The sequence below is a fragment of the Melopsittacus undulatus genome, chromosome 2 (assembly GCF_012275295.1).
Source record: "Melopsittacus undulatus isolate bMelUnd1 chromosome 2, bMelUnd1.mat.Z, whole genome shotgun sequence".
Lineage (NCBI taxonomy): Eukaryota > Metazoa > Chordata > Aves > Psittaciformes > Psittaculidae > Melopsittacus > Melopsittacus undulatus.
In genome coordinates, this window is record NC_047528.1 from 34416063 (window position 1) to 34435690 (window position 19628).

At 36.9% G+C, this 19628-nt stretch overlaps 1 protein-coding gene across 1 annotated transcript in view; it reads right to left on the reverse strand.

Annotated features, from left to right (window-relative positions):
• Positions 1-19628, reverse strand: part of DIAPH3 (diaphanous related formin 3) — a 222456-nt gene that overhangs the window by 117745 nt on the left and 85083 nt on the right. The window contains exons 18-21 of the mRNA XM_031045922.2: positions 10158-10190; positions 7524-7619; positions 6559-6653; positions 1909-2010 (exon numbers count right to left, since the gene is read on the reverse strand). Coding sequence (XP_030901782.2) covers positions 1909-2010; positions 6559-6653; positions 7524-7619; positions 10158-10190 — 326 coding nt within the window. The remainder of the gene's footprint in view (positions 1-1908; positions 2011-6558; positions 6654-7523; positions 7620-10157; positions 10191-19628) is intronic.

Below are 19628 nucleotides of genomic sequence, written 5' to 3' on the forward strand. Positions count from 1 at the left end.
TGGTCTCCAGAAGAAGCAATTCAGAATTTCATATGCAGACAGGAGCACTTATTTGCACAACCCAGTTTTGAAAGAAACCAATCTTTAAGAATTTCACAGAATCGAGATAAGGAACTTCTACCAGATAGAGTAAGGGTGAGAATTAAATTCAAATACATTTAAAAAATAAAATAAAATTATTTACATGGGGAAGATAAAAGGATGAAAAACAGCAATAAGCTCATCATCAACAGTGGAATACAAGGAAAACATAAAACCGTCACTGCTCTAACAGAGAGGAAGATAAGTAAGAATATAGGTAAACTTATATTTGGATAAGAGTGACTGGATATATTGCTAGAGCAGAGTGAATGTCTAAATGGCAGGCCAATAGAAAAAAAAAAACAACCAACAACAGAAAAAGCCAACCAACCAACAAAAAAAAAATCAGTTAAAATAAACCCCCAGAAAGAAAAAAACAACAAAAGCCCCTCAAAACCATACTCCACAGTAACAGAATCACAAACTCACAGAACGATTAGGTTTGGAAAGAACCTTAAGATCGTCTAGTTCCAACCCTCATGTCATAGGCAGGGACACCTTCCACTAGAGCAGGTTGCTCCAAGCCCCGTCCAACCTGGCCTTGAACACAGGCAGGGATGTGATAGCCACAGCTTCTCTGAGGAACCTGTGCAGTGCCTCACTATGGTGATAATAGGCAATAGGTGATAGTATGCGTGCTCTGAAGCATCAGCCTAGACTAAGTGAAAGAAAGGATGTATAGGAAACTAAAGCAGTTTAGCCAAGGAAAACCTAAAGTCTGGAGGAGAAGATAAGAATAATAAAGTATTTATGTTATACTTATTGCTGAATTAATCGAAAACATAAAAGTTCAAAATAACTTAAAAAGGAGTTTGCAGAAAACACAAAAGCAACCCATAGAGTCGCTACAAAAATAAAATAAAGCAGCCACACTCATGAAAGGAATCTGAACTGTTTATAGAGTTATGCCCTCAATGTCTTTAAGCCAACAATAAAAGTTAATTAACTTTGGTTGAAGTAACACATGCAATACTGTGACTGTCACAGCATGCCAGTGTCTCAGTAAGTGTCTAGCCGTTTCCTTCAGAGTACCAAATCTTGACTTTGAATTCAAAGACAGAAGGATAAAGAAGGTTTCCATTATAAAATATTTTATTGTCACACAAGTAGTAGTTATTCATTTACTCACTACTCAGGCTTTTCCTTGCGAGTCAAATAGTTTAGTCATTCCCCTAATCACAACTTTAGAGCAAATTATCATGGGACTCCAAACTCTCTAAAACACCATAACTACTAAACACCACTCACCTAAAAGAAAAACCTGAATGTCCTGTATTGTGTGCTTGATTGTCCTCATTTGAAAATAGCAAAAAAAAAGGCATAAATCAGCAACTAAAAAAAAACCCACAAAAAAGAAACCCAAAAACCAACCAAACAAAACAAACAAAAAACACAACCAAAACTAAGCCAAAAAAACACCAAAACCACAAACAAACAGCTATACTGGGCAGAACTGTTGACATTTATTTTTGTCTACAACAGTTCTTAAAGAAATTAATAGAAGTTCTCAGCCTGCTCTCCAGCCAGAATAAAGCAAAAGATACAACCAAGCCCAATGAAGACTGAAACTTTCATGAAAAGCAAATGCGTAACGTTCCATAATGAGAAAGCAAAAAAGAGTGACCTATTGAAAACTTCTGCCCTCCAAGAGAAATTAAAAATGGTTTCATGTTAAAAACTGATTTTGATTTATACTCTTCTCCCAGTCAGGAACTTCTTCACATTTGGGAAAAAGTAGCTGCTATTGTTTCTATAATATGATATTAAAATTGCATTTCACAAAACACACACAAAAAATAATAAAAGGGATAACAAAAGAGAACTCACCACAACTCCAAACTGCTCTGGCTCCGCCAAATTATTATACTCATTCTTGAACTTGGACAATGCATTCAATTGTTCTTGTTCAGGAAGATGTTTTATTAAATTCTACCAAAGAAAATAGAAAAGGCTTAAAAAAAATCTCAGATTCTATGTTGCTTATATTATAGGCAAATGGCATTATATATACATCACTACCAAAGACTACAAAGACAACACTCAAAACAAAAGCTTAAAACCCTTATGTACTATATTTAGCATGGAAACTTGCCAGAAGTGGGAATTCAGAGGTGGGATTCTGCTTCAGTGAAATTCAGGAGCCCATACGAGGAGCTTGGACATTTTCATAAATGAATGTCTTTTGAACACAGGTAAGGGAATCCAAGTATGCCAGTTTCATCTGATATCTGAAGCATACTCAATTCCTGGACCTTTCTGAACACTTTTAATTATGTTCTATATGGTAATTATGAGTCAGTAGCTCAGTTCTGTGCCTTCCCAAGACAATTACTATAACTACTAAGCACTAGTCAGAGTCCCTTTAGCCTTTGTTCTCTCTCAGCTTCTGACTCTTGTGTTCCTGGTTACATAGTGGCTAAGCTTCCAGCATAGTAAAAAAAACAAGAGAGAAATTGTGTTCTTTCTTAAAATACTTCCTGGTCTGTTAATAAGTCTGAATAAAGATTCAAGCCCGGTAACAGTGAATCAGGTCTAGCAGACAGTATCCCACTGCCTACTACCATATTTCAAGAAAGGATCAGAAAGACTTAACTCTAGCAACTCCCTGTTTCAGTTAAGTCAAAACCTCTTCTGTGTCTCTGCAAGTAAACAGCTTTGGTGGCATACAGTCAACAGAAAAGAATTTACTTAAGTTAGTGAACAGGATCTCTATCTGAAAGTCTTAATCTCTCCCTATCTATTAACTAGCTCAAAGCTAGCTGTTGGTATGATCCTTGGAGCACAGTATAGATATTCATCTTGTTAAAGAGTGAAAATACTAGACTGCACCTGCAGTGTTAATTTTTTTTAAGCAACTTGACTATTTTAATACCAATTTTTTATTTTTTTTTTAATAACTCAGTCTCCTAGCTTTTGTTACAATCGTCATTTGATGGTAGTTTACCAGTTATCAACCCTTTTTCTTAATGGATAAAAAGACACAGAGTCTTTTATCACTGTTTTGTTTTAGGGTAAAAATAGCTACTATTTTAAGAACCAAAACTCTACTTTGATCTTAAGGACTACAATAAGTAATTGATTTTACAATATTTTGTCAAATCCCAAGTAAGGACCAAGTAGTTCATCAAAAAAATAAAATCAGCATGTAAGAAAAGCTAGACTTAGGAGCAAAGGTCCAAATAAACCAAAGGAAGAGTAAATAATAGTTAAAGATCAGACTGCTTCAACAGAATGTCCACACTCAAATCAGGATTTTAGCAGAAAAAAGGGAACTCTTAAAAATGCATGAAAGCTGATGCTTAATAATGTAGCTTATATTTTATGTAGCTTGATTTGGACATAGTCAGACTGACTTTCAACATGAAGAATTTATGACAGTAGTCATATATATCCTTACCATAACTACACTTAGAAAACATTTTTGTAAGGAACACTGCATTTATTAATGATGGATGAAGATGTTAAACACTAAATCAGTAATACTGAGCAAAAAATGAAAGGGTGGAGTGTAAAAAAGATTTATTTTAAATTAGGAATTCATAATCCTCTTGATATACATATATGTAACAAGCTCTTAATATACAATTCCTTAATCTTTACAGAGATTAAAGTGCTCTTCTTTGATGCTAAAATAATTTTCATATGTAGAAAAACTGACCACAAAACTTTTGAAAAAGACAAGTACTCAAGTGTTCTATTAATATTTTCAATAATGAAAATACTGAAGAAAAAAAAAAAGGAGCAGCTTATAGCAAAGGAGATTTATGGTGTTCAGATAAAGCTTTTGAACTGCTAGAGATGAAACACATTGTGAATACCAGAGAGAAAATAAACAGGAGAAAGAATTTTGGCTACATCTTAAGAAACATTCCAATGATTAGTCAATGACTATCTGGATTACAATATGACTTTTGGAGTTTTTAAGTCTTTCAGAAGTAGATTCAATTTCCAACTGGAGAAAGGGAGAGAGGGAGAGATTACTTTTATTACTTAAGCATAACAAGAGCAGGAGTAAGGACAAACTTCCAGCTTTGGAAACCATGATATTAAGATACACTGAAAAATATTTAAGGATAGACTAAAAAAAAATTAAAAAAAATAATGAAGGCAAGAAATTTCTACAAAGGAAAAGTACCAATAATATCTAGGGTATCTTATATAAGTAAATGAAAAAAACAGCCATATGCTTGCAAACAAAGTTATGCTTTTGCTCATCCCAGAATCATGAAATATACGGGCATGCATTTTCATCGGTTGCTTCAGGATTTTGTTGAGGACCTAATTTCTTTAACAAGCTAAATATTCAACAATGAAAAACAGTGCTAAGGCTGAAGAGTATGAATCTCAGGGCAGGCATGAACTATCTGAAAAAGAGCTCAAGCTGCACGTAACAGCGTAGCATATTCCATCTCTCCATAAAACAGCTTTTCATGCTATGTTAAAGAATTTTCACTATTATTCCAAATAAAATACAAGAAAGATACACATCATCATACTTTGAAAAAGAAAAGTGATGTAAGTGAAAACTGGAACAAACATTTTAGACATAAACTCCTCTACTCATCTAATAACCTTAAAGTAATATTTTCAATGCCACTATTAACTTCATCATTGTGTAATTTTCTTTAATTTGTTCAATGATTACACATACTGTCACTGGAGATGACAGGTCATGCTTGTTCCTTCAAATATTTCTTGAGAGAAACATCTCATTCTTCAATGAAGAATGGAAAATGAAGTCCAGATAGCTCAACAGAGTTTAATGATCATTGGAAATCAAAGTGATAAGAACTGAGGCCCAAACTGCATGTGGGCAGAAAAGGAGCATCCTGAACATTGTACAGCCTCCTCAGTAGGATCTTATTTTGTCATACCAATATGGTGGATATTTATTTTGCAAGCAAAGCACACAAATACAAATTTGCCTTTGTATACAGATTGCTATGTGTTCAGCACAAGTCACACACCTGAATCACAAAGAGTCTTAATCTTACAACTAATTTTATGACTTTTGATTACCTGCATTTATTTCTTCACTAATCAGTACATTTCTAAAAAAAAAATCTAACTTTACTTTTCTTGGATGTTTCAGCAGGGACTCATATCTATGTCTCTAACACACACTGAGGTATGCTTAGAGAACAGCTATCTAAATCCCCTCTAACTGAAACTTATGACACATTACTAGTAGGTTAATAAAAATTATGATTTTATATTTATGAGCCACAATGGCAATAATTTGACATTCACGGTATGTAATAAGTACTGTCCAAAAGACAAGCTTAGCCTAAAAATGTATCATTGAAAATCTTAACAGTTGCCCATCCAGATGACTAGGGAACACAACACATGACAGGCAAGAAGAGGTTGAGAACTGGGTTTGTTGACCTTAAGAAATAAGCCTCGGGTGGTCTTCAAGGTACCCACCTGGAGGGTACAGAGAACATGAAATTAGGTTCCTCTTGGAGATGTGCAACAGAAAGCCAAGGTCACAGGTTGCAACAATAAAACTCTGGTTAGATAAACTCCACCAGATTTTTCATCAGAAGGGTAGCTCAACACTGAAAAAAGTGTCCAGAAAGGCTATGGAGTGTCCAGCCTTGGAGATACTAAAAAATTAATGGGAAAGACCCTGATCAACCTGCTCTTGTTGACATGGCTTAGAGCAGGGGCTTGGATCAAATGACCTTCAAACATCACTTCCAAATTATTTCTTCCTATGGTTGTATAATGAAGTATTTGTATTTTATGAAATTTCTCAACTTATCAACACTTAAATAACACAGCCCAGAAGAACATGAGGCACTTTCAGTTTCTTTTGCATCCACACATAATCATACTAATTTTGTGCTTTGTATAAAATAATACAGAAAGGAGAAACAATATCCAAATAAATTCTAGGGAAAATAACTGGATGCCCTAATGCAAGTTCTTGGACTGTATCAGCTCTAAAGAGGCAAGGGAAAAGAACAACAAAAAAACCAAAACAAAACAAAAAAAACTACCACAACACAAACAAGGAATACAAAACCAAGCAACAACAAAAAAAAAACCACACAAACAACAAATACAAAACCAACCAAAATAAAACCCAAACAACCAAACCACACACACAAAACCACAGCTTTTTGACCAGAACAGGTATGTGCAAATGAGACAGAGGGAGAAACAATTTAAAGAAAAAATGTGTAACTAGGAAACGAACGGAATATCAGATGGTGTTTGAATATACCAAAGAAAAATCTCAATTTAGAAGTGGACAATATGATTGAAGAAATTAGAAAATATATATTTATCCACTTTCATTAAAAAATAGCAGTACAAATATAAAAAGAAATCCTACAGTTCACGCATTAAAAAAGATTCTCACAGTGATTTATTAGCCTAAAGTAATGGTAAGGGGTTTTTAGTCACAGTTTTCTATTTAATGAGAAGCTTACTCCGAAATATTGGGATTCAAAGTATCGCTTTCCTTACCTGAATCATGGACTCTGACAGTTGTGTTTCATCAACTTCCAATATCATCATTTTGATTTCTTCATACGGCACTCGGAAAGAGCCAAGGAAAATTGCTAAAACAAAGATTCAACACATAACAAAGAAAGCAAGGCAACATTTTCTTTTCTACTTACAAATCACCAGTTAAACAGCCTATAACAAAGTAATACAAATAAGAGAGAACAATTATTTTTAACTACTGTTCTACAATTCTAGCCTTCTACATCCATTTGTTATGCAGAACATCCAGCATCACAGAAGATCACCATAAGTACCCAGCGAAAAGTCTACTCCCCAGGACAGTCATTGCTGTTGTAGTATTTTGTGCTAAACTAACAGTTAATGCTTTTTTCCTTCAATGGTTTTGTCAGAGCTTTGAGAAACAGTTAAAAAATTAAATGCTCTTATTAAGCACTGCTTATTCATTCACCATAATCCAATCCTTTCCTATTTTATCTTTTCCAGTATTTAGGAACATACTCTTTATAGCACTCATCGTTGCCAAAACTTTATCATCTTTATTTGCATATTACTGCATAATACTGAGTATTGCCTTTTTTCTACAAAGTACATGAGGGATGGCCAGATATTTTGTACCAGACTTCTTGGAGGGGCAAAGCAGTAGGGAGTTAGGCAGTATACTTTGTTGACTATGTTGAAAATACAGATAGATAATCAGATACATAGCTGTACACTTGTGCTTCAATATATACAGAAGAGAGTAATGTCAGTCTCAAACAAGTGATGATCTTTAATTGTTTTCTGGGTCCCTTAAAAAGTGTTTCAGTTGTATCAACTCACATCCTTTGGCATAACACCGATATGCATATATGAACATATTATCACATACTTTAAACAAAAAGTGGTTACCAGGCAGTCAGACAAGACAGACATTTTTATGGAACACATATGTAACATTAGTTATAAAACCTGAATCTTCTTACACAGATTCTGTGCAATCTTTGGGTCCAAGACTTTTAATTCTTTGATTCGTTTCTTAATGGATTTCTTTTCTTCAAATTCCTCTTCTTCTTTTTTTACTGCCAAAGTAAACACAAATATACTCACTGTAAACTCTTAATGTTTAGAAAAACATTAATGAATTCAGAAAACATATTTGCTATCAAGCATAATCAATTCACAAAGAAAATAACATATAGAACAGAAAAAATACAGAGATTTTGCATTTAATTGCTTGCATTCTCAAAATGTGTTCTTCAGTGAAATTTGCCAGCATGTTGGTCTTCTAGAACAAGATTTTTTTTTTAATATATAGAAACTGAAATGATAATATTAGTTGTATGAATCGTCTGAAGTCATGAAAGTCATATATAAAATATTCAACTTTCTTCAGTCAGCCTGGCCAGGTTAGCATTCTAACTGGATTTTGATACTTGACAATAACAGATCTTAAAGAAGATATGTCAATATGTCTTGATAGTGAGCAATAAGGAGCTAACCCAAAATTTAGGTATTTTTGTGACTGCTTTTGTCCAAGTATACACACCAAAAATATCAAAAAATCACTGGCTCATGAAAAATTAACATTACTTTAGAATAAAAATGAATTTATACCTATTTTCCTTATTTCCTCCAAAAGATATATTTTTAAATATATGGAATAATAACCTTATTATAAAATACAAAAAAAGACAAAGTGTTTCTGTAAATGTACATTATCATGGCTGGAAATTTTGGTTTATACTTTCTTTTCAAAAAAATAATTCATACAAATATGTTCTCTCAAATGCATTATGTAAGCTGAATTTATTTCTCATTATTCACACAGTCATAAGAATTTCATTTACAATAACAGCATAGTCTTGATAACATATTAGTAAGAAATATTCCAATTATTATACAAACAAACAAGAAGTCCAAACCCACACAAATCTTTCCTTTAACCCAATCTGGTTGTCCTTTCTTATTTTCTTCCTTTTTTTTTTTCCTTCTCCTCCCCCAACACAAGTCTTCACTATCAAATATTATTCAGCCAATGTATTACTATTTCACAAAATTAGTTTCCAAGCTTTTACAGTAGGATTGTTGCAAATTAAGTTCTACATGCTTCAAACAGTTGAGAGTAGAAAATATGATGTAATAAAAGTATAGCTACTGACTCCAGAAGGAGATGGATATAGAGAAACTGTCAGGAAAACGTAGGATTAAAATTTGTAGCTCACCGATGCTTCTTGACAAAACTAGATATACGAATTATCAAGAGAATTTCTCTAACTTGAGATTACTTCTGTAAATTTTAAGAGAGGTCTTAGAGAGCTATGTCATTCTTAAAAAATGTTTTTCTAAGGACAATGACCTCTCAAGGTCTCTGACCTTTGTTGACTAGGAAACTACCAAAGAGAGAAGAACTTAAAGACCTCACATAGGGACTAAAGGCAGTATATTCTAGTCAGTCCCCAGCTGGTGGAGACACAAATATGAATCATCTCCTGAAGGACTTTTAATTGCTAGGCAGCATGATGCTCCCCCCTCTGAGGACATGCCACAGTTCAGAAAAGAACCTGGTATTCTGCAAATGAAATTACTGAGTTAAGACATAAAGCAGGCCCTTAGAGGAAGGGCTGATACCCAGGGTCCTGGCAAATGAGTTACAAAGTCAAAATCTTCCTCTTCTTTCTCCTCACCTTACTAGAAACAACCAGCTGTTCTGAACCCACAGCTAAATCCACAGATTTAACAGAAAAGTCAACATTCCCCTTCCCAGGAACAATAACTGCCTACTATGCATATGAAAGCAAAAGAAGTAGTTTATAACCACAATGTGAGATCTTAACACCCATGTTCAAAAGGAACAGAACGACATTTTTTTCTGGTTATGGTTTAAGAGGCCTTACTAAATCCAGGACATGTCAGGGGCTATGGATCTCAAGATCATACAACTATTTTCTCCTGTAGTTACACACCTTAAGGACCTCTCAAATTCCTTAAAGGCTAGAGGCTGACAACAGTCATTCTTAAAACTATCATTCTGAGTGGCATGCCTTATCAGTGCTAGAATTGCAGATTCCACTAGATTTGGTATCTCTGTAGCAGAGGTTCCATGCCATCTTCATGCCTTAACTCATCTGACTCATAATGAAAATACAGTAATGCTTTATAGCTACCTCAAAACCTTGCACATCCTCACTTTACAGAAAACAAAATCATTTTCTTCATAGACATAAAAAGTTAAATTATCTGAATTTATAAATTTCCTTAAACTTGCACTGACAGACTTGAACTGGATACTAATAGGGGATAAAACAGAAAAAAACACAAATATGTTTGCCTTTTCCAGGACTAGAAAGCAGTATTTATTCATTAGTCTTATAAGAGAGATAATACACAGATATACAAACATACAAAACTAACTTTCAAATTAAGGAACAATGTTGTAAATAAGCTAGCTAATTCCCTCTGGAACTTTCACCCAGGAGGGGGTTATGCACAAAGTGACAGCAATACTTAAGGCATCACAACCCTAAGGAAAAAAGGAACATAGAACATACTCTAGAAACTCAAGCAGAAATTGTATACAGAGCTATACAATTATGCAAACTTCATTACATCAGACTTACATGATACTTCTTCAGGAGAATTCAGGTCACATCCTTACGTAGTTGGCAGCAATAAGAAGCAGAGGACACATATTACTTGTCTTTCCTATTGGAAATGGTGCACTTTCCAATGGAAATTCTGAAATTCTTATACGTCCTACTGCCTCTAGAAATGTTTTATCTCATTTGCTTGTTAACTTATTGGAATGGGCAGGAAGCAGGGAGGGGAGTAGAGACAACTATTATCTATTTCCAACAAGAAAAAAGGTAAAAAACCCACAGGGGGGAAGGACAGGAAGGAGAGAAAAACATTTAAAACATTTGAATAAGTGAAGTAAATATCTAAACTAACAGAAAATTTAAGAAAATCAGCACTTGTACTTTCATTTGGAGAGGGCACCAAGGGAGGGAGGAAAGAATACAGAAAATAGAAATGGGGAATGTCTGCTTACACTGGAAAAAGAGAGCACAGCCCAGTGAGAATGGGCAGCTGCTGTAGAAAGGAGATAACTATCAAGGGAAACATGTAAAACATTGTCATGCTTACAAGAGAAGAAGCAAACCAGGGAATCCCAAACAGCTATCATGGCTCCAGAAGTTGGACCATCACATTAAATCATTAATTGTTTCAAAATCCCAGGTGTTTCTGCATGTATTATACAATTGAAAAGGAGCGCTACATATCAAGAACAGCACACTGGGGGCATACATATGGCCCCAGCATCTCAGCTGGATAATTTTTAGTCAGTAGTATCTCCTCTGATGCTCCAACTGCTCTGCTCTCTCAGGCTGGGAAACAAAATGCTATGTCACTTTGAAATACACAGAATTCATCTCCCACACTTCTTAGTTCCCTTTATCTCCACAATCCCACAACCTTATTAACATGACATCAGAATTTACAGATGTGGCTGTCAGGGTACAAACAGAAAAATACCTTAAAGGAGTTTTACGTACTGGAAAAATCGCTTTTACTGACTCCTTCAAACACATACATATACACATTCAACTGTAGTCAACTACCTGTGGCATCTGTGGCAACAATCTGACTGAAACTAGAGTCATGAAGGGAGTGGAGACAGGATTCTTTTACAAACATAACATCACAGTTGGAAGCCTGCAGAATGCATTTCATAGAAATGTGGATTGAATCCTATGTAGTTTACTCAGCATATCTCTGGAAAAAAAAGCATTTTGGTAGGTGCAACTGACAATCTACATTCATGATGTGCTATCCACATTTCCATTTCTGCCACAGGTCTTGATAGAATCTGCCATCCACCATCTTTGTGCAAGAAAAATCATGTCTGTGCGTCTGTATGCTAAAGAAAAAAAAAATCCTCTAAAATACATCATTATTGAATGAAAACAAAATACCCTTGAAATACAGGTTTTGAAATGAACATACAGATCTGACCATTTGTTTTAAAAAGCCTGAATTCCTAGTTCAGCTAAAACTTGAAAACAACATTACACAGAAATCCACAGAACACTCAGTGGAGTAATTCTGTCATTAAGTAACAGAGAGTACAGAAAATTACACAAGACCTTGCACCTTTCTTACCCTCTTAGCTAAAACAACAGTCATCTTGAAGTCTACCTTCACTGAAAAATGAAAGAACAAGCCTGGGGTCATGAGCTCAAAAGATGTACCTACACCAAGACTCATGAAAGTAGATGCCCACCTCACCTTTTTAGAATTCTAACTCTTAGAAGTAAATGACAGCTTATGCCCCATACAGTAGGACATTCAACTGAAAGACATTCCTTATCTCCAAGAAATTATCTGGAATCAAACGGATAGGTCTTAAACAGAAAATGAGGTTGTAGCTGAATAAAAAAATGCTGCAAAAGTTCTTAGTTATTCAAAGCAAAATTGTGGCACAATTTGCTGTAAATCATAGAACTACTGAAGTTGGAAGGGACTTCTGGAGGTCATCTGTTCCAACCCCCTACTCAAACAGGAACACCTACAGCCAGGTACCCAGGACTGTATTTAGGCAGCTTTTGAAAACCTCTAAAGATTGAAGGAAAGTCCACAACCTCTGTGGGACAACCCATGCCAATGATCAGTTACCCCCACAGTAAAAGAAGTGTTTTGTGATCCTCAGGAGGAACCTCCTATATTTCAGTTTGTGCCCACTACTACTGCAAAGTGCCTGGTTTCATCCTGCTTTTACCCTCTCTTCAGGTATTAATATAAACTGATAGGATTCTCCTGAGCCTTCTCTTCTCCATGTTAAACAGTCCCAGCTCCCTCAGGCTTTCCTCATAGGAGGGATGCATCTTTCTGACCCTTTGTTGGGCTTTCCTTAGAATGTCCATGCCTCCCTCTTACTGGGGAGGCTCAAGCTGTACTCCATACTCCGTACTCCATATGTGGCCTGACAGGTGTGGAAATCTGAGATGTGCCAAGAAACATATGTCTTTTGGCTGACAGAACATAGCTTTTTGAAGACTTGGATTGTTTTCACAGCTCCAAGATTATTGTCCCGCAACATGACATGCAACAAAGAAAATGGAAGGACAAGCCTATTTCCTAGATAGCTTCCCTACTGAATTGGAGGGTTCACTGGCACAGATATTTGTGATAATCTGCTTCAAAACAGGAAAGAAATTCTGAACTAGATCTATTCTTAAGTATCATCTAAGACACCTATTTGGGGTTTTCTTGCGGGGTTGGTGTTTTGGGGTTTTTTGGGGTGTTTTTTCTCATTGTTGTCACTGTTTTGTTTTAAATAAAAACAAGGATAAAATGAGGATATTGGGCACAGCCCACAGCAAAAGGAAGAATGTCTGAACCTGAGAGGTGAGGAAGCTGGTATATGTTTGTCGTGGTTTAAACCAAGTCCCCCTACTCCCGGAGAGTTAGGAAGGAGAATCCAAAGAATGTAGCCCCCACGGACTGAGATAAGAACGGTTTAATCGCTAAGGCATAACACAAAACCCCTACTGCCATTTACTACTACAAATAATAATGATACAGCAAACAGCAAGTGAAAAGAATACAACACCCCACCAGCCACTGACCCATAACTCACTCCACCCTGCCCGGCTGAGCACCGCGTGCTCCCTCCTCCATTTTTCTCTCGAGCTCTCCCCCTCCAGCCTTCTCTTTCCCAGTACGCATCCTGGGCATCACGTGCTATGGTATGGAATACCTCATTGTCTAGCCTGGGTCAGGTGTCCTGTCTCTCCTTCCTCCTGGACTCCCCTCCTCCACCTGGCTGGAAAAAACCTTGAACAAAAACACCCTCAAAACATGCTCAAACCATGACAATGTTCTTTCCAAAAAGAGCAACCTCAGGTTGTATCAACACAAAAGTTTTAGCCTCAGGGACTGTTCATCACGCCTAAAAATCTAATCCAGCCCTTTCATGGGGTACAAATTATGTTTCAAGTACTATGAAAAAGCTTTCACGCTCCATCTTATTTTCCATCTACATAAACCTACAACTTGGATAAATCATTAAGAAACTATTAACTATGGTAGGAATATAAATAATGTTTCACGATTTTAACTGTTAGCTTTGAAAGTTAAAATGTTTCCATAACCGAGGTGGAATGCAAATTCCTAGAGAGTGTGGGTATTTGTTATTCTTCACGTTGACTATAACAGATACATGGAAAATACAATGCAAAGGTGCCAATGCATTCCAAGTTCCTGTTTATTCAGGCCTCTTTTTTGACAATTTCTATCCATCAGTGCCCTTCTACCTTTGGAATGGTAGTTGCTGCAACAGTTAATATTTCTTAAGTTTTAGCATTTGTTTTCTAAGCAGTTTGTAAGAGATTGCCACTTCTTACCTCCCTCAAACATATGTTCAGTCATGCACACACGTACTGTTGTTCCTATATTGACAACACTGCTGGTGAATTGGCACAATTCATGCATACACCATTTTAACTCAGTCATGCTTCATGATAGCTTAAATTCATACATCACTGTAACTCATTCAAAATAGAGGATTTTATTAAAAATAATTTCTCAAGGGTACCTAAGAACTGGAATCATTGGTAACAGCAAATGTACAAATATATTCAGGCATTTTATCTCTGACAGGCTATTTCAAGGCAATTTGGAAGAATATGCCTCTATAACAGGCTATTAAATAGATCCAGTGACTGACAGTCTTTAATTTTCTGTATATACATTACATTACATGCACAAAAATAAGTAATTCATCTTAGAATCTTTATAACTGTCAGCAATGCGTCTTGCCCATTGAAAGTCTGCATAATCATAGCATGAATAGGTGGACCAAGATAAAAAAAACCCAACTAATTAAGGTGGACGTATAAGGTCCTTGTTTTGCAAAAAGATATACTGATAACAGGCATAGGCTGATTGATCATGTAATAGGAATTAGTACACTAGCAGGTGATTAACCAAATGGTCTAGTGTCTGTGCTTCCACCCTTTTCCTTATCTTCTATAGCAATCAACACAGGACTTTGCAGTTACAGAGTACTGCTTTTGCAAAATTAGCCAAGTAACTAAGAGTTTTTAAACTAAGTCACTAAGTAATTCGAAACAGAAATACTATATTTTATTTTGTAAACTTAAGTGCTATCGTAGTAACTAAATAATTTCTAAATTATGTTAGTTCATTTATAAAGCTGAGACAGTAAACTCTCATTTTTTTAATGGCAGCTGATAAAATTGTGGGAAAAACAAAATCAATTCTGAATTTTTCTTTCAGTAACTCTCTAAAATGCTGTCAGATATATGGCACATGAAAATCAGAAGAATCTTTTTCTTCGTTACAATCTGAACACCTGGTTGGGTCCACACTAGAATTGAAAGTTTTAACCAAGATTGATTCAACTGCTGGAAGGATTTAAAACTTCATTAATTTTCCTCAAAGGGTAAAGGGAAGAGGTGGGGGTTGAAATGGGTTATCTGCTACAAGGGAGTTTGCTGAACAGGGAAAAGCAAAACACATGGGTGTTCCCAGCATTAAAGGTGCTTAGAGTCTAGCTCCAGTAGACACAGAATCCAGACCTCCCCATTTTAAGATATACTCCTACTAACAGGATTTAGGTGCTTGGGCCTTACAAGGCTGATCTGTCACTTGACGGAAGCTATCAAAAGCAGAATAACAGGACCTGAGTGCAGCTGCACCCAAGCTGAGCATAACTGATTCAAGAAGCACCATAATGTTATTTATTATCCTGTGAATTGGAATGACAGGTGTTCAACTCCACTTCTCCGGGTCCAGTATCTGAACCAAGGTAGAGAATCACACTAAAGTATTGAAGAAGAGGCCAGCATGGGTCAGTCTAAGAGGGACAAGGCAACAGAAATATAGAATCATAGAACAGTTAAGGTTGGAAAGGACCATAAGATCATCTAGTTCCAACTCCCCTGCCATGGGCAGGAATACCAGTTGAGTAAAAAAGCAGTTAGAATCATAACTACACTGCTGCCTCTAGAAGCCTCTTCATAAGAATAATTATATGCTGTGTCCTGGGTTCAGCAGCAGCATTTTTCTCCTTCTTAGTAGCTGGTGCAGTGCTGTGGTTTTGACTTTCACCCTGGGAACAGCACTGATAACACCAATGCTTTTAGTTGTTGCTCAGTAATGTTTACATTGACCAAGGACTTTCTCAGTTTCGTGCTCTGCCAGGGAGGAGGGACAGCCAGGAGGAAGTACAGATAGGACACCTGACCCAAACTAACCAAAGAAGTATTCCATACCACAGTATGTCATACCCAATATATAAACTGGGGGCAATTAGCCGGAAGGGCTAGATCACTGCTCGTACAGCTGGGTATCGGTCGGCAGGTAGTGAGTGTCCCCTTGTTATTTCCCTTACCATTATTATTTTCAATGGTAGCACTAGTGGTTTGTGTTATACCTTAGTTACTGGACTGCTCTTATCTCAACCCATGGGAGTTACATTCTTCCGATTCTCCTCCCTGTCCCTCTGGGAGCAGACGGAGGAAGCAGGGGAACTGACGGGACAGCAGCATAGTAGTGAGTTGCCAGCTGGGCTTAAACCACAACACCCTACTAGATCAACCAGCTCTTCCAGAGGTCAGTAAGATGCACAGGAAAACATAAAAGAACAAGTCAAACATATGCTTCTTTGCAAGTCTCCATATATTTGATTTTCAGAGATTGCCCTATTTCAGAAGAAAATGTTTTTATTTAGGAATCTTCAAGATTGTTCTTCTGTGCCTCTGTATAACTGCTGTTTACACCTAGTAAATTTTAAACAATGATGAAGTTCTTGAGCACAGAGTTCCCATTCTTAATTAAGCATTGTACAAAGAAAGTAATCTTTTATTTGTTTTGACAACCATGATCATTTTGCTGTACTGCTATTATACCTTTCATTAGTGAGAGGAAACAATGCCACACAAAGCAAGCAGGATGGGGGCAGAGCTTGAACTTGTACATTGACACTTCTAGTTTTTATTACTTTGTTTTTTCTTTCCTAGCAGTCCTCAAATCCTATTGCCTTTCAGCCATTACTGAGAAGATTTTGCCAGTATATCACTAATACATTGTTAACCAATTCTACCCTTTATTAATGATTACCTACAATATGTACACACCATGGGTACCAACTTTGCTAACTGCAGATCCTCAAAACCCAGAAACCTTTTGAAAAAACTGTTATCACATTTGTCAGCTTGCTTTCCTCTGATTTTGTCATAGGTTCAAATAATGCTTTACACAGCACAGTTCATTGCTCACCTGTTTCAGAGATCATAGAATAGTTAGGGTTGGAAAGGACCTGAAGACCATCTAGTTCCAACCCCCTGCCGTGGGCAGGGACACCTCACACTAAACCATATCACCCAAGGCTCTGTCCAACCTGGCCTTGAACACCGCCAGGGATGGAGCATTCACAACCTCCCTGGGCAACCCATTCCAGTGCCTCACCATGCTAACAGTAAAGAATTTCTTCCATATATCAAATCTAACCCTCTGCTGTTTAAGTTTCAACCCGTTACCCCTTGTGCTATCACTACAGTCCCTAAGGAAGACTCCCTCACCAGCATCCCTGTAGGCCCCCTTCAGATACTGGAAGGCTGCTATGAGGTCTCCACGCAGCCTTCTCTTCTCCAGGCTGAACAGCCCAAACTCTCTCAGCCTGTCTTCATATGGGAGGTGCTCCAGTCCCCTGATCATCCTCGTGGCCCTCCTCTGCACTTGTTCTAACAGTTCCATGTCCTTTTATGTTGAGGACACCAGAACTGCACACAATACTCCAAGTGAAGTCTCATGAGAGCAGACTAGAGGGGCAGGATCACCCCCTTTGACCTGCTGGTCACACTCTTTTTGCTGCAGCCCAGGATACGGTTGGCTTTCTGGGCTGCAAGCGCATACTGAAGTCGGATCATGTTCATTTTCTCATCAACCAACACCTCCAAGTCCTTTTCCTCAGAGCTGCTCTGAATCTCTTCTCTGCCCAGCCTGAGGCTATGATACTGTCCTCTAGTTCTCTCAGAAGTCCAGGGTGAATATCAACTGATCCTAGCAATCCTTTACTGTCCATTTTATTGACTGATTCTAAAACTTCATCTCCTGACCATGCAAGTTGTGGCTGATCCTCCAACACAGTGGTTCCCTCAAAGCCAGTTTAGAGGCAACTTCACTATTGGCAAAACCAAAAACAATTCTAAGCTTTAGCATTTGAAAGTCGAAAAGAGTATGTTACTCAAACTTCCATTTTTCCTTTGAAGAGAGATAAGAAGCAGTGAAGTATACTTTTGTACTGCATTTTTATTAAGTCTTTATCCATGCTCAAAACTCACTAGCAGAAAAATTTTAACACCTTATCTTCAACTGAGCAAAGAAGCAAGAATTAGAACAGCATTTGAAACATACTGAAGTCCCTGCAATTTAAATACAAGCACATACTCTTCATTAAATTCTAAACAAAAAAGAGACGCTAAGATGTGGCTTCTGATGCTTATATATTTTATACAGTGTATGTTAAATACCATAAATGAGAGCACACAATGACCACTGACCCCAGTATTTTTAAATTACCTCAGAGATTTAGATAAAGTTGGTCTGATACATTTCTATTATAGTGCATACTGCATGCAGTTAAGACACATCAAGAGGGACCTGGACAAGCTCGAGAAGGGGGTCCATGTGAGCCTCATGACGTTCAATAAGAACACATGTAAGGTCTTGTATGTGGGTCAGGGCAACCCCCAGTATCAGTACAGGTGGAGAATGAAGGGATTGAGAGCAGCCTTGTGGAGAAGGACTTGGGGTTACCGGTAGATGGAAAAAATTGGACATGAGCCACCACATAGCCACTGCAACAATCAGGGTGCTTCAAGAACTTCTTCATCCACTAAAATGGCAGAAAATCACCAAGCAAAAAAAAAAAAAAAGGCAGAAAACAGAAAACACCCAAACAAATAGTGCATAGCTTTCAACCAAAGTAAACCAAATCTTGTGGAATAACCATTAGATTATAATGAGCACCAGAGTGGAGCAGACCACATAACCAGCAGGGCAGAAGACATCAGTCAGGCCTCTTCCCTTCAGCATCAATGAACTGTTGTCTTCTCAGTTGCTCACAGAGCACCATCCCATGATCCCAGTTGAACAGAAGCTGGCACTGTAACTTAAAAAGGCTGTTCCAACATTTTTCCTGACACTTTATGCTGACCAGCACACTCTTATCTGTATAGCAAATGCCAGCAGCTAGTTTCCAGTTGTGCCAGGTCCCTGTCTCAGCTCACAGCACAGCCCTGTAAAATGGATGAGACTCCCTTCCAACTAGCAGCACCAGATTCACCTGTCACTGAAATATGGCACAAAGTAAATTTATGAAATTGGTTACAACATTAAATGATAAACAAAACTTAAAAAACATTTGGTTTTACTTAAGGCATTTTTCTCTCAGAACAGTACACTGTAACACCTTGATAAGCATTTTTCATTATTTATTTGATATTTGTTTTTTCAAGATTTAAAGTTAACAAGTATCATCTATATCTACAGTTGAAGATGTACATCTGACAGAGAAAGAATTCTGTTGAGATCACATCTCCTTCCTTTAAACTATGGCTTAATTTTACTTGTGTGAAATAGTGTTATATAGCCTTTCCAGCACTCAGCTCTCAATCAGTGTTTTACTACATATCCTTAAAGATGAACAATACCTCAAGGTACTCACAAAAAAGACAAATTGTACTAGTTATTGTGTAAAAGTCATTTACATCACAGAACACGTACTTAGAAAAGCACACTCCAAAGTGCAATACTTTTGCTGAACACTGATTTTTCAAGGGGTTCTGATGTTATTTTTAATTATTTTATTAACCTCTGATCTCAGCTTTAAACAATTCAAGATCTTTCCAGCAGGGAAACACTGGATCAGGCTTTCAATCTAACTCATCAAGTGACTGCACAAAAGAACAGAACATAGCAGCAAAAAAGATACAGGAGTGGAAAGATAGGAATGAATGATCTGACATAAGTGGCACAAAAAACTTACTAAGCTCCCACTGTCA